This window comes from Bufo gargarizans, chromosome 7 (assembly GCF_014858855.1).
Source record: "Bufo gargarizans isolate SCDJY-AF-19 chromosome 7, ASM1485885v1, whole genome shotgun sequence".
NCBI lineage: Eukaryota > Metazoa > Chordata > Amphibia > Anura > Bufonidae > Bufo > Bufo gargarizans.
The window spans coordinates 57,981,006-58,005,442 of NC_058086.1; the positions used below are offsets into that span (position 1 = coordinate 57,981,006).

At 42.4% G+C, this 24,437-nt stretch overlaps 1 protein-coding gene across 2 annotated transcripts in view; it reads right to left on the reverse strand.

Annotated features, from left to right (window-relative positions):
- The window catches only part of ASTN1 (astrotactin 1), a 499,082-nt gene that overhangs the window by 101,673 nt on the left and 372,972 nt on the right, over positions 1-24,437 (reverse strand). For both annotated transcript variants that reach the window (XM_044301692.1, XM_044301691.1), the window contains exon 12: positions 2,503-2,669. In XM_044301692.1, coding sequence (XP_044157627.1) covers positions 2,503-2,669 — 167 coding nt within the window. The remainder of the gene's footprint in view (positions 1-2,502; positions 2,670-24,437) is intronic.

Sequence of the window (24,437 nt, forward strand, 5' to 3'; positions counted from 1 at the left end):
ATGATTGGGGGGCATCTATGGGGGCTCTTACTACTGGCACATGATTTGGGGCATCTATGGGGGCACATCTTACTGGCACATGATTGGGAGGCATCTATTGGGGCACTTATTACTGGCACATTATTGGGTGGCACTATAGGGGCATCTGCTGAGGCTAAAAATAAGGGGTATTTTATATGGGGGGGCTCTGTATAGGGGCATTTTATACTGGGACACATCATGGTGGGTACTATGGGGAAGGGGGGAGAGGAGCACTATGGGGTCATCTACGGGGGGCACTGAGAAGGGGTATTTTATATTGGCACATTATGGGAACATTGGCTCAACTGGGGGCATTACAAGGGGTATGTTTTGCACATTATAAAGATAATTATTTCTACTGGGGGAAATTATGGTGGGCTTTATTACTCCCCGATGGTATGACCCCCTAGTAGCAGCACCAGCCTCTCCCTGCTCTGCGACCCCACTGCCCCTTCTCCAAATCCGTATTATGAAATCATTCTCATTAGGATAAAACACATCAGCTCCACCGAGCCCTCGGCCAAAGTGTGGCAGTGGTGTCCGAGATCCCCAAGGGTCAAGCCAAGTAATTGTAAGTTTTCATGTGGAGTATGTTTATGTTATACACATATAGCATACACTGTGCCACACAATATACAGTATACCTCTACACTATGCCACACAATATACAGTATACTGCTACACTGTGCCACACAATATACAGTATACCTCTACACTGTGCCACACAATATACAGTATACCGCTACACTGTGCCACACAATATACAGTATACCTCTACACTGTGCCCCACAATATACCGTATACCTCTACACTGTGCCCCACAATATACAGTATACCTCTACACTGTGCCACACAATATACAGTATACCTCTACACTGTGCCACACAATATACAGTATACCTCTACACTGTGCCACACAATATACAGTATACCGCTACACTGTGCCACACAATATACAGTATACCTCTACACTGTGCCACACAATATACAGTATACCGCTACACTGTGCCACACAATATACAGTATACCTCTACACTGTGCCCCACAATATACAGTATACCTCTACACTGTGCCACACAATATACAGTATACCTCTACACTGTGTAGGGGTTATACTGTTTATTGTACAGCATGGCACAGAGGTTATATTGTCCGGGATGGTGTAACCTCCATACCGTTTATGTACAGTATACAGTAATCCGCCTTGCCATCTATGCTTTGAATCTGGTTTTATATGTTACTTGTTTTTTGTACATTTACTTGCGTGTGCTAGTTGAGACCTGCTGTGATTGCGTTTTAGTTAGTTATTAAATGCTAACATGACAGTTTTTTGGTTTTGCACATTAATGATCATTGTATTTCATGACTACTCTTCTAAGGGTATTGCCTTCCTTTATACTGCAGTTCTCTGTACCACTCTGCCTGCGACTTTTAGCAGTTTAAGCAGTAATTTATAATTTTCTTTTGCTCTCAATAAATCTTGTGTTAAGCATAAAAAATAAAATATATGGTGAGACGGTTGCAAGTACTCTCCTGATATGATTTCATCGAGCAGTTTTGATGGGGGGGGGGGGGAGTTTTTTTGACACTCGCCAAATAATATAACTATTCAGAGGCAAAATACGACCACCACTTACAATGTGCCAAGGATGTTTTTATCTTAGTTTTTTATCTTTTTTCTGTGATTTTTGTTTAGTTTGTAGTATATGCTTGAGGGAGTGGCACCTTCAAGTATGAATGCGCTGCTATTGCATCCTGGGAGTAGCATTCTTTTGCACTTTTGCCCTTCCTATCAAACAGACCACCTTGATTAGGTTATACATATAGGTGTGCTTGCTCCTCCTCTCATTGGTTGCTGGATGAACATAGAGGTGACTAGGAGTAGCACACCATATGTGCGGGGTCTGCGCTCCTGAACATAGAAGCCCAATGGCATAGGTAGGTTTAGCGTAGGACCTGCCTAACTGAGACCACCTTGGCGGGGGTAGGTGGGCACAGATGTTTTTTGATCAAAATATATTGGCTAAGAGTCTCAGATTGTATTATATCAGAATGAGGGCTTAGTCTATATATAATGATTGCATTATTATTATTATTTTTTATGTGATTTTTTTCCAATTATAACCTTAGCATCTTCCCATTTTTAAATTATGGGTCATTTGTAGAGATGATCGAGTCACTAAAAATTCGATTTGGATGTGATTTGGTGGAATTAAAAGTGATCCAATTGGCCTGAAATTGTGTGTATAACACTGTGAGGTCTTATATTTTTGTCTCTTTTCTCTCTCTCTCTTTCTTATTTCATTTTTTCTATATTAACTTTATTTTATTTCTCTTATCTCTCATTCACTCAAATGAAATTATCAAAAGTTCCCAAAATTTGGAGTGCCACCTGTAGTCAAAAGCTACTGTTGAGAGGTCCAATCTTCACTTACAGATTTTACATTATTATATAATGTCAACCATTTATGCAGATCTTACCCACAAACCATTAAGATGTTATACATCTCTAGGTCATCTGGAAAGGGGACTTCCTTTTGAAGGCACAGCTGTTCACAACCTCCATTGAAGCCGTCTGAGCAGTCAACTCCGACCTGCCGATTGTAGCAGCCAGACATATCTTTCATAGGACTAAGTCCTGGCGGGCACTGTAAAGACAAAAGATTAATGCACCAGACCTTCATTGTAATCACCACCGTTTTATGGTTGTCCTGGAATCTGATTTTATCCTGCCAATGATCTTCTACATCCATTTATTCCAAAGCTTTTTGATTCCTTTCTACATTTCGACAGTGCATTATTAAAAATGAAGCATTTCTTATTTATTTACGGGTTGTTCTCCGAAATATAATTTTTTTTTTATCAAGTGTCTGACAGCTGATTTGCCTGCTGGAGAAGTTCACATCTTTTCTCTTCATTTTTAAAAGTTCAGTTTATGGAATACAAACCTCTTTTTAGTAGAAGCAGTGACACTGCGGCTGAAGAAGATAAGGTTACTAAGCAATATTGGAGACTTGAACAAAACCTCAAAAACAAGTTGGTCTATGTGCTGTCGTAAATGATCAGAGCACATGGAAACTGAGCCAATGATCAAGTAGACAAGAATAAATCTGAAATCAAAACCAAAAACTCAGGTTTGACAGATTAGTGTCATGGCTCCTTTGAACTAGATGGATGATAAATCTGAAGAGCTTGACTGAGACATTAAGACGTCAGTCTTCTGTTTTAGAAATGAATACAAAATAATGGTTTAGCATCAGGAAGAAAGTTTCTGGAGGCATAAAAGCTTTTCTGAACATTCATGGACTACTCTAATGAGAGGCCATCAATATAAACTTGGTGGAGGTCCATCTCTTGGCACACCTGCCAATCAGCAGTTTGAAGGGGCTGCAGTAGTTGTGCAATCTGTGGGGCTGCCAAGTGTTAGACCCCCACCAGCCAAATCAGATGATGTCCTATCCTGAGGATAATCTATTAACCCCCTTTAACCCCTTGAATACCTGATTTTGTTTTCTCTCTTTTTGTGCTTTCATTCTTCTTCCCTATCTTCCAGGACCCATAACTTAATTTTTTTTCCCATTCATTCTGTATATTTTTCTGTTCCCCCTTGTTTTTTGTGGGACACGTTGTACTTTCTTATACCACCACTTAATTTGGCATGTAGTAGAAAGCGTGGAAAACATTCCAAATGGGGTAGAATTGGAAAAAAAAATACAATTATGCCACAGTTTTACAGGGTTTGTCTCTATACCATTCCTTATGAGGAAAATCTGACCTGTGCTCTTCATTGTCTGGGTCAGTATGATTACAACAATACCACATTTATATGGTTTTTCTTGTGTTTTTTTGCTGAAAAAACTATATATTTTCATCGCTGTATTCTGACCCCCTTAACTTTTTATAATTATGTCTACAGAGTTGAGTAGGGGCTAACTTTTTGCGGGATGATCTGTATTTTTTATTGATACCATTTTGAAGTGTTTGTGACTTTTTTTTATCACATTTTATAAAAAGTTTTTGTTAAGTGAAGCAATGATAAAATGGCCAGTCGGCCTTTTTGATGTTTTTTTTTTCTGTAACGCTACTCACTGTACAGGATAGATATTTTTATATTTTAATAGTACGGGAGTTTTTAGATGGTGTACAGTGATACTCATGATCATTTATTTATTTATTATTTATTTTATTTCTGGGGAAAGCGGGGTGATTTAAATTTTATATATTTCTATATTTTTATATATTTCAAAACTTTTTAAAAACCTTTTAAACTTTTATTTCATATTCTGCTCTTGAAAAATGAAAGCTGTAATGTTATTGGTTGCTGTAGGAAACAAAAGCGGTTTGTTTTTTAGACAGAGTTCATAAATGTGCCCAATATGTATAACCAAACATTGACTGTCGCTTCTGGAGCCACAGTTAACCTAGTTATGAAATGGGAATCATGATGACTATGAACGAGCGAATAGCAAGCTTGATCCTTGCATGGCAGCCCATAGCATTCATATAGTTGTCAACAGTCCTGTTATAAAGGCGGAGCTAACCGCAAAGGGGCACGGGAGGGTTTTGTGTAAATTTACACCAAACTATATAGTTTATGGGAGTAACCTGGGTGTTTTGGGATTGGACAGCCCAGGGGCAATGCTTAAAGGACATCTATCAGCAAATTTGTACCTATGAAACGGGCTGACCTGTTATATGTGTGCTTGGCAGCGGAAGGCATCTGTGTTGGTCCAATAGTCATATATGCCTGCATTGCTGAGAAAAATTACATTTTAATATATGCAAAACAACCTCTAGGACCAACGGGGGCGTTACCATTACACCTAGCGACTCTGCTTTCTCTGCAACTGCCGCGCCCTCTGCACTTTGATTGACAGGACCAGATGTGATGACGTCTACACTGCCTGGCCAGTGCAGAGGGTGCAGCAGAGAGAGCTGAGCCTCTAGGTGTAACGGCAACGCCCCCGTTGCTCCTAGAGGCTCATTTGCATATATGAAAACATATTTTTTCTCAGCAATGCGGGCACGTATGCACTTGGGATCAACACAGATGCCTTCAGCTGCCAAGTGCACAGGTCAGACAGTGTCATAGGTGCAAATCTGCTGACAGATGCCCTTTAAAGTGTAAAATATTTTTATAATATACTTCATTAGGGAAAGATGTTTCTTTGTACTGTAAAGCAGGGTGTAAAGAGTCTTCTTAGCAAAGCTCTAACAGCATCGCTTAAGGAGAGTCTGTCTTCAGTCTTCAATTCTACTGCGCGCTGAAGACTCTTGTGTGTATCGTACAGAGGCTTCCAGCCTGCCTCTTGTCTCTCCGACATTTAATTCACTGATAACAAAAGCCAAGGACAACATATTGAATTTGTGAATGACTCCTAATGGTGGATGTATTAGGAATGGCATGATATTTCTTCAAAAGTTTATAATGGATGGACCATCTCTATTGATGACATCGAAGAAATTAGGAACATTTATACCCACAGTTATTTCCCAACACATACCTTCGGTACGGCTGAGTTTAGTTTTTTGAGTTTGGATACATTAGATACACCTTTGGAATTAAACACAAAGACAACTTTGATATTGGGCCAATGCCTAGTCAGCAGATAACACTTTTAACTTTCATTGTGATCTGTTATCCTTTATATTGGCCAACTGAGCATAAACGAGCACAATGCATCCATGGGCTTTTATTAGATATCATGGCTTACCCACGCTATATCAGTGCATACATCATATACATGCTCCCTCTATAGCTCTCATCAGGGTAAACCAAGCATTAAATTGCCATTTAGTAGCATCTAATGACCAGTGAACACAATTTGCTGATGTCGCCCCAGAAGAGCATTAAGCTTCCAGCACTTTCACATCCAACTCTCACTTCAAATTAATTATTTATACCTGTCCTCCGTCCCTATGATTTCAACCTATTACTTTGGCTTCCGTATATTCACAGCAGTTTACATTAAAAGCAAATTGAACTTGAATGATAACATTAGTGACATCCATGAGATGGCACCCCCTCAACATCCAGACTGTAGGGCACCAGGATTGTACTTTTACATAGCCCTCAATGGATGCCCAAGGGGTGTGCCCATATATGAAGCTCTGCTGTCATTATTTCAGGACATCACTTTAAGTCCCACTGTATGACAATCCTAAGGGCTCATGCACACGACCATATGTATTTTGCAATTAGCAAAAAACGTATCCACAAAAAATACGGATGACGTCCGTGTGCATTCCGTATTTTGCAGAACGGAACAGCTGGGCCCTAATAGAACAGTCCTCTCCTTGTCTGTAATGCGGACAATAATAGGACATGTTCTATTTTTTTTGCAGACCGTCATACGGACATACGGAAATGGAATGCACACGTTCTGCTTTTTTTTTTTGCAGACCCATTGCAAAAAAAATGGAACAAACATGGAAAGAAAATACGTTCGTGTGCATGAGCCCAAAATGTGATGTCAGTAGGTTACTTATTCTTGTTTTTATAGCACATTTTCAATTGCAAGTGGCCATCTTAGGCCTCATGCACACGACCGTTGTTGTGTTCCGTGTCCGTTGTTCCGTATTTCGTGATTTTCTGCGGACCCATTGACTTTCAATGGGTCAGTGGAAAACTCGGCTAATGCACTGTTTGTCATCCGCATCCGTGATCCGTGTTTCCAGTCCGTGAAAAAAATATGACCTGTCCTATTTTTTTCACGGACAACGGTTCGCGGACCCATTCAAGTCAATGGGTCCGTGAAAAAACACGGATGCACACAAGTACTCTTCTTGTCAATCTTCTGACACTTTGGTGATCCCCTGGAATGACCAGAGCAGTCAAATAAATGATATATAGCATGTGATTATTGCAGGAAGTAAGACCATTATTATTATTATTATTATTATTATTATTTCAGCCCCATTCCCTGCTCTTGGCTACATTTTTCTTTAAATCCCAGAAACCCCTTTTAATCAGCTCTAAGCCAGAGGGAAGAAGGCACATCAAGAAGTTAGCTATTGACTTATAGCTATGACTTTGGGTACAATAGATAAGGTAGCTGACTCCAATAGGTGACACTAGAAAGACAAGAAGAAGGCTCATTAAAGGATTGGACACTGACTTGTAGGATAGCTACCTCCAATAAGAGGTAAAAGAGAGACAGCTTTCTTCTTTATGGAGGAGAGCTAACTTGCATACCCTTTTTTCCCCCAGTGAGCACCACATAGCCTATATGACGTCTTATGCCAATTTTGGTTTCTGCAAAGGTAAATATTACCTGCCAAAAGTTACCATTTAAATCTAACCTGAATTTGTCTCATGTAATTTAGTATATCACCCATATAATTCTGTATCTTACTGTACCTCTGTATCCCTTATCGCTAGGGTATGCCCCCATTGTCTGATAAGTGTGGGTCCCACCGCTGGGACCCGCACCTATATCAAGAACGGAGTGGGGAGCGCTGTGGCTGGACAACCCCATATTTCCCGGGGTCCGTCCACCACCAAGTGCTAATCCCTGCCTCTCCCATAGAAGTGAATGGGAGCATGCTGCGCATGCGCGGCCCATGCTCCCATCCATTTCTATGGGGCAGACGGCAATAGAAATGAATGGAGAGCGACTGCGCATGCGCAGTGCGCTCTCCTTAACTTTGAGGGTTCCATTCTCAATATAGGTGCGGACCCGCACCTTTAAGACAATGGGGGCATATCCTAGCGATATGCCCCCATTGTCTGAGATGAGAAAAACCCTTTAAAGGAGTTGTCCAGGTTCAGAGCTGAACCTAAACATATCCCCATCTTTACCCCTCCGGAGCCCTCATTTGAACTATCTGCAGACCCCTCATTTTGCTCTCCCTTGCCCTGCGCTGTATTGTGCAGGGCAAGGGCTGTTTTGTTTACTTTGGTACACTGCTAGGCGAAGGCTTCAGCCCAGCTGTGTTGCCGGTGACGTCACCGGCTCTGATGAGCAGGCTTTAGAGCTGCCCTAGCCGTTTTACAGGCCAGGGCAGCACTAAAGCCCGCCCATCAGTGCCGGTGATGTCACCGGCAACACTGCTGGGCGGAAGCATTCACCTAGCAGTCCCTAATGGAGAGCCCGGTACGTCACAGGATCCCCCAAAAATTGCCTTTGCCCTGTGCGATTCATTTCCTGCTCTGATGCTCACATCAGGGGGGCCAAAGGAGTAAAGATGGGGATATGTCTGGGTTCAGCTCTGAACCCGGATGTCCCCTTTAAATATCATATGAAGGCATATATGAATCCAGCCACTTTATGGAATGCTGTACATGGAGGTATTCTTTTAAATACCATGCTGCATGGGGCCATCCTCGGTGGCACATGGAGTGCCCATGGGTCCGTACAACGGAGCCACAAGGGATCGCTGTACCAACATACAGTACAACCTCCTAAACACAATCCTGCCATGTGCATCAGGCCTAAGGGATCCGCAATATACGGACACTGGCAATGTGCATTACGCAGTTTGCGGACCGCACATCCCCGGCACTATAATAGAAAATGCTTAATCTTGTCCGCAATTGCAGACAAGAATAGGACATGTTCTATTTTTTTGCGGAAACGGAAGCACGGATGCGGAAGCGTAAATCCGCAAATGCGGATGCGGACATCACATTCCGGCCCCATTGAAAATGAATGGGTCTGCACCCGTTCCTGCAAAATTGCGGAACGGATGCGGACCCATTTTGCGGACGTGTGAATGGACCCTTCGATGAATGAGCAGCAGTGATGATTCTCCTTCTTCTGCCCTTTGCACGTTATCTATTACTCACCAGCTTTTTGGTCAGCACAGCTTCCCGGGGCATGCGTTAACAGGGGCCCGTACGGGGCCATGAGGTAAATAGAGGCGCAGTGGAGCTTCGACCACTTTATTGCAGCGCGGTTTTAAAGCCTAGTGTGATTATTATGTTAAATTGTTAGCAAGGTCAGATCTTGCTTAAAAAAGACACGTACTTCATATGATGCCAAGTCTATAATACCTATTGATTGATGTGTTCCAGCTCAATAAAAAGCGAATGTTTCCTTGCTATCAATGTGTGAGTGTTGCTTTTTCTCTCTCTCCACACCTGACTTTTATTCCGCTGGCATATCTTTTCTTGCCATCATTTGTAAGTTGCACGCCGGGCTCTTTTATATTTGCCTGCCACGCAATCCTTCATTTCTAAATATACTTCTCTCTTCTCTCCTGGCGTCTTTCTTACAATACTCATTCTCACCTCCCTTCCCCTGTTATCCTGTTCTCGGTTTCACAATCACGGTCTGCTTGTGATTCAGCTTCTCTTGTTAACACATCTGCTCCCCTCAGAGGGGAACAAAATACCACTGGCGCCTTTTCTTTCTGCATGTGCCTGTTTTTGATAGCGCAGGTGTGCCAAGGTGTTACATACTAAATAAGGGGACGTGTGATCACAAGTCCCCCCTTCCCCGGCCCACCGGTGTCTGCGGAGAACGGCAGGCGCTACATTTTACCTGAAGTATGGCGCACGACAATGGTTGAGTGGCCTTATTTACGGAGACAAGCGTATGTTGCACTGTTAATTTGTATCAACATTGTTGATGTGAATTGTAACAATGTTTAGTTTTGTGTTTCCGCTGCTTTTGTTTCTGTAACATGGGAATTGACTAACTATGAAGGTGGCTCTGAAGGATCTCGCTGTATTTAGGATTGATCATTCGTGTTTTCATTGGACTTTCATACAGGACTGTTCTCCTTCCACTGACCCAGATTATTTCACGGTGGGAATAGTATATCACAGTGCTCGATTGGTGATATTAACTTTCAACTTGGTTTAACGGCGAAACTGCTGAATAGGATTGAGTAGCAACATCAAGTTTTTTTTTACCAAGTAATGTACACCGTGAAGTTGTCATGACATTTCTTCTTCTTGAAAGATGAAATATTGCACTCGCTTATCTATTTATTCCTATTTCTGCAAGGAGTTTGTAGGTTCTCCCCGTGTTTGCGTGGGTTTCCTTTGGCTTCTCCGGTTTCCTCCCACACTCCAAAGACATACTGATAGGGAACTTAGATCCTGAGCCCCATTGCGGACAGTGTGATGCTAATGTCTGTAACTAGAGATGGCCTTGCGGTTCGCCCCGCGGTTGTTTCGCGGCGAACTTTGCGTGTTCGCGATTCGCCGCGAACATATGGAGATAGTCGCGCCCGCCATATTCTTTTACATTGTGAAGAACTTTGACCCATGACACATCCATCAGGTGGTACAAAACAGCCAATCGAGACGTTTCAGCACATGGGCATACCCCCTACCTTATAAATAGACCCGATCTGGCCGCCATTTTACATTCAGTGTTTTGCCAGTGTAGGGAGAGGTTGCTGTGTGGAGCAGGGACAGGCTGTTAGGGGCACCAAACGCTAGCTAATAGGGCCACAAATGTCCTTTTAAGGACTAGTATAGGTGTGCTATCGATAGGTGTGATACACAGAGGGGTGCGATATACTTATAATATACTTTTATAATGAGTCAAAAACACATAGATCTATATAGTGATCACCTGGAAGTCAAGGGCCTTAGGGGCTAGGGGCTTACTAGGACCATTTTAATATAGGGTAAGGTTCCGGACGGGGTCGCTCTTATCAGGGGCGGGTGGTCTGTAGTTAGGCTATCAGGGCCAGAATAGCACCCCCCTGTAGGGCAATATCAGGGACAGTTCTTTGCCCACCCTGTCCTTCAATACCACATCATCATCTAGCCCAGGGATGGATGTTTTTTGCTTTCCCTCCGGGATTCATCGGATGTGCACTGGAACCCCCCGGATTGTGGTAGGACATATGGTTTCTGATTTGGTGCCGCCGAGCACCTTATTTAGTGCTGCCGAGCACTTGTTATTGCCGACCACATCTATGCTTTTTGCTGAACTTTAATAATTAAATTTATTTTCTTTTTGAGGGATATCTTTTCCATTCACACGTCCACAAAATGGGTCCTCATCCGTTCCACAATTTTGCGGAACGGGTGCAGACCCATTCATTTTCAATGGGGCTGGAATGTGCTGCTATTAAAATGAATTGAACCCGCCGGGAAAACTTGCAGTTCGCGAACATTTGATCACGTTTGAGCGATCGCGTTCGCGAACAGTCCCGGCAGATGTTCGTCCATCACTATCTGTAACGCGCTGCGGAATATGTCAGCGCTATATAAGTGCATAAAATAAATTCATCTTTTCCTACAGTTCTCTCCCCCTCAGTTTTATGCTTCTATATGTGGAACAGGGAATATGCCCCCTTCCTTTCGTTCCAATTATCGGTTGAACTCCACCAGTGTAGCATTCATAGCATTGCAAAAAGTGAGAGAAAGTCCGAATAGAATAAGGGTGTGACCCGCGCGGTGCAGCTGGCCACAGGCAGCCAGGCAACTCCCACCCATGGCAGACAATGGTCAATGCGGCTATCGGTTGCTACAAGTGGGTGTGACTTGCCGGCCAGATGCACCTTGGCGGTGCAACCTAAAACATCACACAGTCTTTACCAGAATTGTGAATAGATGAGAATTTAACCCTAAGGGCGCATTCACACGACCGTATTTATGGGTCCGCATCGGTTCCGCAATGTCCGTGTGCTGTCCACATCCGTACTTCCGTTCCGCGGCCCCCCAAAGAAGAAAGAGCATGTCCTATTTTTGTCCACAATTTCGGACAATAGGCATTTCTATCATAGGGCTGTGTGTGTTCCGCTTTTTACGGCCCATAAAACATATACGGCCGTGGGAATGTATCCTTCCGCCTTCTAACACTGCATAATTTTTTAGATCCAATAGTCTGTGCTGATTACTTTATTAAAAAGTAATTATTATTTTTAGTACTTATTATGTCATATTGACATATCTGAAGATTTGATTGGTGGGGGCCTGAGAGCACAGACCCCTACCGATAGTGAAAACAATGGAGCAGAAGCTTTCAGCCGAGCTCTGTGCCCTTTCATTACTCATCAGCTCTGCTCGGTTCTTCTCAGAAAGGATAGTGAGCGGTGTATGGATTCACAGACTTTCTATGAGCCTTTATTCTGCCCACTCTGGTCTCCAAGGAAAAACAAAGGGAGTATATTCAATATGAATCTGACATGATGTCATATTAGAGAATGTACCGTACACCTACACAAAGCCATGTCTGAAAACGTATGCATTGGGACATTTTTACAGAAAATCTTTCTAAAGATAGCATTTGCAGAAGTGCTGAGATTTACATTACCTAACAGGTTGTATGCTAAGAGTAAACCACAAAAAGACATATAAAATCTTTTAAAAAAACTAATTGTGCAGCCTTAAAATAAAATAAAAAGATAATAATTGACAAATTCTGGATACAATATCCAACTTCTTGGCCTGTATCATTACTAGAGAATATTTGGCATTCTGACACTTTGTATTCACATATTTCTTACCTATAGCTCCAGCCATAAAACTTCAATCATACTAAAGTGACATATTTAATTACGATATATTCACTCCTGGGTAATTTATGTAAAAAAGAAACACATTTAATATGAAAAGTAAGTGAGTATTCAGTTCTCATTCATTCCAGCTGCCATAATGCATATACACCCTGCTGTACTAACTATACGGACAATACTGCGAGGATACGTCTACAATGTGGCCGCCCTCAGGGAAAATGAAGAAAATAAAGAAATTGCTACAATAGTTAAACAAAAAGATCAGACATATAATTTTCTGCATCTAATTAATGAAACATAGTTTAAATACATGATACATTCTCCTTAAATCGTTAGGTGCACAACTATGGCAGACACACAGCTATAGACCCTGTGTGCTCTAGGAATTGTTAGGCAACTTTTATATAAGTTACTCATTGACTATCCCGGTGGCTATGTGCTATACGGGGTGAATGGGTTTGTCATGGTTTTTGTCTAGTATTAAAGCTCATCCTCAGGACTCATGCACATGACCGGATGTATTTTGCAGTCCGCAAAACGCTGATCCACAAAAAATACGGATGACGTCCATGTGTAGTCCATATTTTGTGGAATGGAACAGCATGCCATAATAGTACAGTCCTATCGTTGTCTTTTTTGCGGAACAGACATACATACATGGAATGCACATGGAGTCATTTCGTGTTGTTTTTTGGTTCCGCATACGGGATGCAAAAAAAATGGAAACAAAATATGTTGGTGTGCCTGATCCCTCATTCAAATGAACAGCAGATGGACAACACTGGTGCTCTTATTGTATATAAAAAAAAATCTATTTTAACACCTGCAAAGTTATCACAGTTCCATGGTGTTAATACTTGGCATCATCCACAGCGGGTGTCACTGTCAGCTATTTATTACAGCTGATACTCTGCTGCAATGGCTGGGACTGAAGATAACTGTGATCTCAGCAGTTTAACACCCTGGATACAGCAGTCAACAGTGACTGTGGCGTCTTGCCCCTGTGTTATAACTACATGGTTTCTATGGGCTTCTACGGCATCTGGAGGCTTAATGAACCACTCTCAGGTATGTTATCTTTGTACTCCTATTAGGCCACGTCACGGATGTTACACTGTGATACATTATATTATATAATATATATGATATGATATAGTCTTAGTGAGGTTGAAAAAAGTAAAAACTCAAAGTGTTAAAAAATATTTTAAAAAATAATTGGCATCACCACAATTGTATCCATTGCATCATTTAGCCTACACAATGAAAGCTGTAAAAAAAAGTGATCAAAAAGTCATACTGTATGTACCCCAAAAATAATACTGATGAAACTACATATGTCCTAGGGGATGTAACACTGGGAGAGTCACTTATAGAGAAGTATTTGGGTGTCCTTGTAGATGGTAGATTAAATAACAGCATACAATGTCAATCAGATAATTCTAAGGCCACCAGGATATTGTCATGCATTAAACGAGGCATGGACTCGCGGGGCAGGGATGTGATATTACCACTTTACAAAGCGTTGGTGCGGCTTCATATGGAATATGCAGTTCAGTTCTGGGCACCAGTCCATAGAAAGGATGCACTGCAGCTGGAAAAAGTGCAGAGGAGAGCGACTAATCTGATAAGGGGCCTGGAGGGTCTAAAGATTCAAATAATTGAATTTATTTAGACTTGAGAAGAGATGTCTAAGGGGGGGACATGATTAACCTACACAAATATATAAATATATAAAAGACAAGGGGGCACTGCCTCCGACTGGAGAAGAAAAAGTTCAGTCTCCAGAAGCGTCAAAGCTTCTTTACTTTAAGAATGTAAGAATTTACTGAGGAATAGACTTCCTCAGGACGAGGACACAGCAGGAACAGTGGACGGTTTTAAAAAGGGTTTAGATTAATTCTTAAAAGTAAATTACATTAATGCTTAAAATGTGTAGAAATCTTAGTCTCACTTCCTTCTGAGATTCGCATCCCGACCTATCCCTTGGTTGAACTTTATGGACTTTTTTCAACCATATTAACTATGTAACTACATCTCCGCCCACAAAAAAAGGTTAACATACAAGTCCATTAGCTGAAAAATTAAAAAAGGTACGGCTGTCAGAGGAAGGGGGCGGGTTTGAAGTCGCATTATGAAATTCAGTTATAGGTTCCGTTATAACAGAATTTTAGGACAGAATGCAAAACAGAAGCCTTTAAGAGGCATTCTGTTTTGCTCCGTCCTAATACATGTCTATGGCTACAAATAACGATTCCGTTTTGTTCCGTCATACAGTACATGATGAAAAAAATAGTCCTGTTGACTGACTTAAATGACACCTGAAATCTGGGTCAGTTCTTAGCCAACATAACTTTAGGTGTCCCACTTCTAGTACGATCCTATTAGGAGATCCCCACCACCTCTCCATTGAAGTAAATGAAGTGTGAGATGGCATAAAAACACGAATTGAGGGCATCCCGCTATTTTTATTTATCTGCTCTTTTAGAGGATAAAAAGAACAGAAATAACAGAAGTGCCGAATAGGGACATAAATGCATGCAGGACTGTTTTGTCTTTTCTTTTTCATGGAATCTGCTAGAGATGAGCGAATTTTAAAAAAATGTGATTCACCAAATTTTTCAGGGGAAAATTTGGTTAGATTAGAATATATTAACGGCGAATTACGTTGAAAAACGGCTATTTCCTGGTTGCTGAAAGCCTTTATAGTGGTGTAGAACACTGTGCCTTGTAGTAACACGCATAGGGAGTCTGCTGAGTCAGTATGACATGCAGATGACAGGCGTCGCTCTTAGAATCACTGCACACTTCATTTATTTGGGCAGTCACAGGGCCAAAACTGACCAAATAACTGAAGTATCAACTCAGCCTTACAGGTCGATGTTAGTCAAGAAGAAGCGCACTCCTTTTACACCCTAGTCAGCTGATTCCACATAGATGTCTACAGAACCTGTTCTATTAAACGCTTATACAAGTAGAGCCCCCCACACAGTGGAGAGGGTGTCAGCAGTAAGTTTGTGTTGATGTCACTGATTAATTTTCCCTATTCTCCGATCTGTCAGAACAATTACCTAGAAAAAACTGATCCTGTTTGTGGAGCATACGCCTTGTGGGGATGTGCTCGTGGTAGGCTACTGGTAGCGGCGGCAGTATTGAGGCAATCACAGACAGTCTTTGTGATAGACCGTGACTTTATTCACATCAAAGGCATAACAGGCAATGTGCAGACCACACAGGTGCATATCCACATAGTGCATAGAACAAAAGTCCTTCCATAGCAAAATAAACAGCAGGTTTGAGTCACCTTATTTCTGGACAGACCACACCGGTCCTGCAGGCTTCTAGGCTACCTGCCTTTGTCTCCCTCAGGCCAGAGCCCCTTCGGCTAGTAGCACCACAGGTCCCAGGGCTATCCTTCAGTTTGTGCTGCACCCAGTCTCTCCTTGACCAGCACTGACTCTGTCCGTCAAAATCTCCAGCACAGCAAGACACACCCCACCTTCAGCAGGCTGGGTTCTTTAAAGGCCCAGCTCCACCAAAAACCTGGGCTGGCCGTGGGCAACAGGCACCCACCCTGCTCTTTACTTGTTCCCAGTAAGAACCGGCCCGGACGTGCTGCGCCAGCAGCATTCGCCGCTGTAACCGCAATGATCCGGTTCTTACTCCACCGAGGCTAGGACCTCTGGTGGCATGTATCGCCTGTCCATTATTATCCCGGTGACTCTCCTACAGCCTTCACTCGGTCAGCATTTGCTCAATAATCCATTAGTGTTGCTAAAGGCAAAAGAAAAGGAGAGGATCCTAAACAGAGATGACACGTGAATGGAATATTTGCATGTCTTCTGTGTTTTCTACCGACTCCTGCTTTTAGCTAACAAATTATAAGCCAATACTGATGGGGCCATACAGGCCTTACAGCTGCTACACAGACAGGTTTCGTTGTGCGTCTCATTTTTCTTTCCTTTTCATAGATCAGAAGAAGTGTCAAATAAATGATGAAGTCAGCCAAGCCGCAAGCCAAAATAGTGGACCAGTCGTGAAGTGGGGAGGGTGGGAACAGCATGAGAAGTCGACAGAGTGGACCTATGACATAGTGGTGAGGTGAAAGCAGCATTAGGAGACCATAGAGTGGCCCAATGACAGGGTCTGGAGGTGGCAGCAGCATGAGTAGGCTACAGAGTGGCAAGGTGACATAATGTGGAGGTGGGTGGCAATACCAGTACCCGCTGAAGATGGTGGGTGAAAGAAGGAGCACTTGGCATCAGATGTGTAGCATCAGGCGGGTAACAGCATCAGAATAGTAGCTGAGGCAGGTAGCCAGAAGAAACCGGTATCTTTTGTCAAATTGTTGGTGTAGCACCATGGATGATCTAATCTGATGCATCAGGCATTGGTGGGTGGAAATCCTGGATCCACGCCTTATCCATCCGTATGCAGTGTCCCACTATGTGCTATATGTGGGCACTTTAAACTCTTGCTAAATGTCATATCAAATGTATTGTGGTATCATGCTGTAATTCCCTTTAACAGGCTGGCAGTGTCATTTACCTTTATTCACCCCAAGCTGGGGGGTGTAAAGTTAGTGTGTCTGATGCTAATGAAGAGATGAGGAAGTTAAAGGAGGATGTGGAAATTTGTATTTCCACCAAAATAATTCCCAAAAAGATTTTAACGCATATAAGTGCAGCGCTTAATCCAGAATACAAGATATTTTTGTCCACCAAAATAATTCAAAAAAGATTTTACCGCATATAAGTGCAGCTCTTAATGCTGAATACAAGATTTTTTTCCACCAAAATAATAAAAAAATTTACTGCATATAACTGCAGCGCTTAATGCTGAATACAATTTTTTTCCACCAAAATAAATCACACAAGATTTTACCACATATAACAGCATCGCTGAATACAAGCTCCTGGGAAGGTCATGGAGTGTCCCGGTAATCCGGCATCTATTCGCTCCGCTGAAGGATTATTTTGAAAGTGTATAGAAGCCACACAGGGATTTATCATAGAGACATCATGGAGATTTTACCACATATAACTGCAGTGCTGAACGCTGAATACCATATTGTCTTCCCACCAAAAGATTTTAAAGCATATAAGTGCAGCACTGAACGCTGAATAAAATTTATTTTTCCATCAAAATACTTCAAGTAAAGATTTTGCCACATATAACGGAGCACGAAGATGGAAAGGGTCTTCGGATTCCCCCCGCACTATACGGACGTCTCAGAAATGAACCGCTGCTCCTGACAGCAGCTCCTGAGAAGGTCATGGAGCATCCCGGTCATCCGGCATCTATTCTCTCCGTTAAAGGATTATTTTGAAAGTGTGTAGAAGCCACACCAGGCACCCACACTGCAGATTTATCGTGGAGACATCATGGAGATTTAACCACATATAACCGCAGTGCTGACCGCTGAATACAGTTAGTTTTTCGACCAAAATACTTCAATAAAGATTTTACCACATATAACAGCCGCACTGACTGACTACTACCGCCGCTACTTCCATGAACCCCTGCTACTTCCCTTGTAGGTAGGCTGCTGCGAAGCAGGTGCTCTACCCCGGGCACGTTTGGCTCCCGACCTTCCACTGCTGCCACCTTGCTGAATCCCAGCCATGCTTTCAACACATATAACCGCCAACGGGAAATGAGAATGTATTTTTTTGTTTGTACTGAAATAGGCCACTAAACGCTTTCAACACATCTAACCGCCGCCGACGTGAACTGAGAATGCATTTTTCTGTTTATACTGAAATAGGCCACTAAACGCTTTCAACACATCTAACCGCCGCCGACGTAAACTGAGAATTTATTTTTCTGTTTGTACTGAAATAGGCCACTAAACGCTTTCAACACATATAACCGCCGCCGATGTGAACTGAGAATTTCTTTTTCTGTTTGTACTGAAATAGGCCACTAAACGCTTTCAACACATATAACCGCTGCCGACATGAACTGAGAATGTATTTTTCTGTTTGTACTGAAATAGGCCACTAAACGCTTTCAACATATCTAGCAGCCACCGGCGTGAACTGAGAATGTATTTTTCTTTTTGTACTGTATGCACTTGTAAATCACTTTACCATTAATGTCCCTAGCCCCTTCTGACGTCTCTCCCTGCACTAAGATGCTGTGAAATTATTCCATCCTATCTTTCCCTGCACTTATAAATCCTTTTTTCAGTTTTTTTTTTAAACATAGAGGGTTTTCCAATAGCTGTCCCTGGTGCCTTCTGTCCCTACACTCTGAACACTGGAAAATGTCAGAATCTAAAATGGCTGCCATATTTATAGGGATGTGATATCACAGGGCTGACTGGCTGCCGATTCGCTGAATGCAGGCATGTCAATTTGGGTGATCCCACCTTCCCAGAGTTCCTTGCCACATGTCCTGAGTCCTCACACGTGTAGCCGGCATTTTAGGAAAATGACCACGAAACGCGTTAGAAATTTCACATTTGTTGCGAATCAAAGTTTTCCTGAAATTTGGATTGAATTCCACTTTGTCAGCTTTGATTCGCTCATCTCTAGAATCTGCAACAGAGGCCCCACACGGAGCCTCCAACTCAGATGCGAACTCGCCCTAAGTGAGAGGTAGAACCCGCAACTATCAAGCTTTGATGACATGTCTTGTGGCTATGCCATAAATGCATATGATGTGATCCTTTCAAACACATTTTCTAGTAACTAAGGTTATATCTGGTCTAAATATCCATATGAATATATTCTGCATATTAGTTATGTCAAATATTTTACTTTTATGAGTTCGCACAAGACATTTTTTAAACTAGAAATTGTGCTTTTCCATGTATAAAAGATACAAAGCAAACAATAAATAGGTCAATTTAAGAAGGAACAGGAATGTCCAGAAAATCCATTAGCTGATTCTAAAATGACCTGATATCACAGCCCGAAATGACCAAGTAGATACAGACAATCATGTAATAAAATTTTGGACAAGAGGTTACCTCTAAGCTATTACAGTCATAAAAACTTTGAGCTGCTTTCCATTCTAGCAGTGGGAGAAGTCTGGTGATTATGATTCATAAAGGAATCACTGCAGAGGTAGTCTGGATGTTTAATGTCTATTAAACAGTGTAATATGTACCACAGTACCCGATTACTCCTGGTGCATGCCTTATGACCCAGTTAACTGAACCAGATGACTGTGATGTATTAAAGCCATTAGAAGCCACATATTGTGGAAGAGTTTGCAAATCTCTAAGTTCCTAACCCCTCCAATGTCATACGGTCCACGGGAAATTGCTCAGATATATATTACAGACCCCCTTCGGTGGAAGTGAACGGGTTAAGGTTATGAGTCTTCTGACTTTTTTAGGTCTATTATTTTCACACTGACTCAAATAATTCCCATGATGCTTAGAGACAACACTTTGAAATGTTATCAGGGCACATTCCACTTCATTCAATTCAGAAACACAAAAATGATTCTATACTGCCCTACAATTACATTCTCTCATTTTAGTACACTTTTATGCCTGCTACATTGCTTGAATTGTTTCAGTTAACCAATCACTGCTAGCAAGAGGAAAGAGAATTATTTGTAGGTGTAACTTGTAAAAAAAAATTCATTACAATGTTCAATTTATTTTTGAACAAAAAGGAAGCCCACCAGGAGAGAAAAATGATGAGAAGATCTCCCCAACTACAACATTAACTAAAGCTTAAAAGGACCAGAGGTAGTGCAATCTAAAACTTAACGTTTAATAAATACTACAATAAAAGGATGCAAACATTACACAAAGTGGCAAGTGTGTACACACCACAATCGTGTCACAAACAAAATTCATAAAATGCAATTGATATTGCCATAGGGGACCATACATATATGGTCACACCCACACAAGTTGGTAGCACATTTCCCAAAATAAGGTATGTATTCCACACAAGAAAAGGAACAGTCTTACGAGTGGATGGGGGTCATCTGGATGTCGTCTTGTGGTTCCAGAGATCAATCTTATGTGTGGGCAGCGTCCAGGTGAGACTCACTGTCCCTAGAAAGCCCTGTCAAGCCTAGAATTCCCTATGGCCTGACCCAGGGCAACCCGTCCAAAGCCTGACCCTACAATATTAGAGACCCTGGACGTCCCTGCCTATGGGTACTGACTAGATGTAGACCCCTAGGGCAAGAGTGAACCCTACGCGTTTCGTCTGTAGTTAAACAAAGCCCCAGACTCACAGGGGATAAAGAGCTTGAAGAGAGAGTTAGACCACCTGGGACTGGTGTGTACTAAGAACACCCCCACTCTCTCATTAAGGTATCAAGAAGATGGTATCTGATGTACAGAGCTGAAATGGACCTAAAAGTACAGGGATGTAGACCTGAAGGGGGTAAACTAAAGCGTATGGCTACTCAGGAGATGCCCCGATCGGTTATTCAGAAGGTCCAGTAGTCCAAGATTCAGCAAAGGGGAATGGCGTGTGGCCCGTCCTCAACACGTGTAGTGTGTCCCACACTCCAGACTTGGATGCAGACAGATCCTCTTTCTCCAGACGGACCTGGGACTTGGACTGCGATCAGCCTCCTTCAACTGCAACTCCGGCCACTCCTGACGCCTGGATGCGACCGGATTCTGTTCTCTAGACCCTCTGTCTCTCTCCAAAGATGTCTGCTGCTATGATTCCTGCTACTTCTTCAGACCGAGAGAGTCTCCACCTACAATTGAATATTCAAATACTTGTGATCTGTTTAGCTGTGTGGGGAAACAGCGGCCTCTTGTGGCAAACAACAGAATAACAGTCCTGGATTTAATTTAAACAGTGTTCATGTAATAAGAGCTGTTTCTCAATCTCACAGACTTCCTCATTTTCTGGCCAGACAAGTGATCCGGCTCTGAGACCATGGAGGAGGAAAAGAGACCTGATCATGCAGGAGGAGAGATCCCGGCGCCGGTACTGGGTTGCCTTGGAGTGGGTAAGTGCCCAACATTTGACATGATACTGAAATATGGTTATTTTGTTCTCTAGACAAGGCCTAAGAAAGTTTTGGCCAAGAGAAAGAATAAAGAATGCGCATTGTGTAGATGTTCCTCATATGATAAGAAGCTGTGCCAGCAGTGTACAGAGAAAACGGTGGCGGAAAAATATTGAAGAATATTAAATCACTCATCAGATCTGAAGTGAAGGTTTCTCTAAAGTCATGTAGGCGCCAAAAGATATCAGTAGAAGACTGGAGGTCAGAGGTGGATTCTTCAGCTAATAGTAAAGAGGTATTAGAAACATATGACTCAGAGAATTCCTCTTCCTCAGAAGATGAGATGGAGGGTAGACTGTTGTTTCCGGTTAAAGACACTGACAAGTTATTAAAGGCTTTTTGTTCCACTCTGGACTTAGAAGATGTTAAAGATAATAAATCGGGGGTTGATTCAGTGTTTGAGGGCCTTGAGGAGAAAAGGCATAAATATTTCCCGTTGCATAAAAGTGTGTTAGGCCTCATTGACTGGGAGTGAAAGAAACCGGATAAGAAAGCCTTCATTACCAAAGGATTTAAAAGGAAGTATCCCTTTGAGGGAGAACCTTCTTCTTCTTGGGATAAAGCTCCAAAGATTGATGTCGCCATATCCAAGAACTCAAAAAGGTCTTCTCTCCCTTTCGAGGATATGGGGTTCCTGAGCGACCCATTAGATAAGAAGGTTGAATCCTGTTTAAAAAGCACCTGGGAGGCTACGACCTCCGCATTTAGACCAACTATTGCTGCCATTGTTACAGCCAGATCCTTGGGCATTTGGTTGCAGTGGTTGGAATGTCAAATTAGAGAGAAGTGTCCAAGGAAGCAGATTTTAGCCTCTTTACCTACGCTACAGAAAGCTGCTGATTTCATTGCAGATGCCTCTGTGGATTCAGTCAAGCTGGTTGCACGGGCTTCCTCCCTGTCCAATTCTGCCCGCTAAGCTCTTTAGCTAAATAATTGGAGAGGTGGGGATTTGTCCTCTAAGAGATTGTGCAGCATTCCTTGTCAGGGTCAGTTTTTGTTTTGTCCGGAGTTAGATTCCTTCCTAGAAAAGGCTGAGGATAAGAAAAAGAGGTTTCCAGGATTTTCTCCTTGTGCTTCCTCAACTCCCTTTTCCAGATCCAGAAGTCTGTTTCATTCATCAGCTAGATTTCGGGGTAGGGGACAATATAACGATAAAAACTAGAACCCTAGATCCAAAGAGTCTGGGGGAAAGGGCTTCCTGTTTAGAGGTTCCTCCTCCCAGCCTAAAAAAACATCTCAGCAATGACGCGAGGAGTTCGATGGGAGGAAGACTGAAGTCTTTCTTTACCACATGGGAAAAGGTGGCAGGAGATTGGGTGAGGCAGCTCATAGGAGAACATTTAAAGTTAGATTTTTGTGCAAGTCCTCCCCAAAAGTAGTAGTCACAAAGACTCAAGGGTCTTCAATTATAGAGTTGGAAGTGGTAAAACAGAAAAAGGGGAATTAATACCAGTCCAAGTGGCAGAACAGGGGAAAGGGTTCTACTCTCCGCTGTTTCTGGTAAAGAAATCAGACAACTCCTTTAGCACAATTATAAATCTGAAACAACTAAACAAGTACCTTCTCTTCAAGAAATTCAAGATGGAGACAGTAAAATCAACAGTTCCTCTTCTGTATCCCAGATGTCTTGGATTTGAAAGACTCATATTACCACATCCCCATTTATCCGGGTGTATCAACAGTTCCTCAGTGACTGTAGAGGGAAGTATTCGTCACCTTGAATTTCAGGCTCTTCCTTTTGGCTTCTCTATGGCCCCCAGAATAATTACAAAGGTTGTAGCAGAAGTAGCCTAGTGAAAAGAGAACATCCTATTCTTGCCCTAGCTGGATGATTTTCTAATCATAGCAAGCTCTCAGCAGAATTGTGTGATGGCAGTTCAAAGGGTGAAGAAAATTTTGGAGGATTTAGGGTGGATTATTAATCTCAAAGTCCAGAAAGGTGCCAGGGACTTGTCAGGTGTTTCTGGGTCTTCTCCTGGACTCGGTGGCGCAGAGAGTATCCCTGACCGAGGAGAAGATATTACGCATCCATGCAAAGCCGCAAATGTTTCATTCTGTCCAGAATTTCATGGTCCGGAAAGTTATGTAGGTTCTGGGGTCACTAAACTCCTGTATTCCGGTGGTAGAATGGGCCTAATTTCATACTCGACAGCTACAGAAAGAAATACTCCTATCACTAAGAAAGACTGGGGGATCTTTGGACTCAAAGATAGTAATCTCCAAGAAAACATTAGAAGATCTGTCCTGGTGGGAATCTGAGTCAGGGGATTCCTTGGAGTTACCCCGATCCAGTAGTGATAACAGATGCCAGCCCTTGGGGATGGGAGGCTATTTTTTTAAGATAAAATCATTCAGGGTCAGTGGTCTCCGATGCAGAAAGCATTCTCCTTAAACAGGAAAGAGCTGCTAGCCATAAGATTGCCTCTGAAGACAGCATTACCCTTTACTCATCTAAAACATGTCAGGATAATACTTGACAACCAGTCTGCGGTAGCTTACATAAATGATCAAGGGGGGACCAAATCTGTTTCCCTCATGAGGGAAGCAGATCAGTTGTTCCAGTCTTCTTTCGGCACTCCACATAAGGGGCTAGGAGAACTTCCAGGCGGATTTCCTGAGCCATCGTCAGTTGAGACAAGGGGAATGGCCCCTGAACCTTTCAGTCTCAGAGATAATCAGTCTCTGGGGAAATCCCTCAATAGATCTCTTTGCCACCAGACAGAACAGAATACAGACATTTTGTTCTCTGAACCTAAAAGAATTCCCAGATGGGGTGGATGCTTTTCTTCAGAAATGTAATTACCCCTTAGGCTATACCTTTCCTTCATTCCAGATCATTCCTCTAGCCCTCAAAAAGATCAGGGACGAGGGTGCAAGAGTAATTATGATAGCCCCCTTCTGGCCAAGGAGGTCATGGTTTTCTCTCCTGAGTTCTATGTCAGTCTCAGATCCTTAGATCCTTCCGGAGATCCTGGACCTTCTAGTGCAGGGAC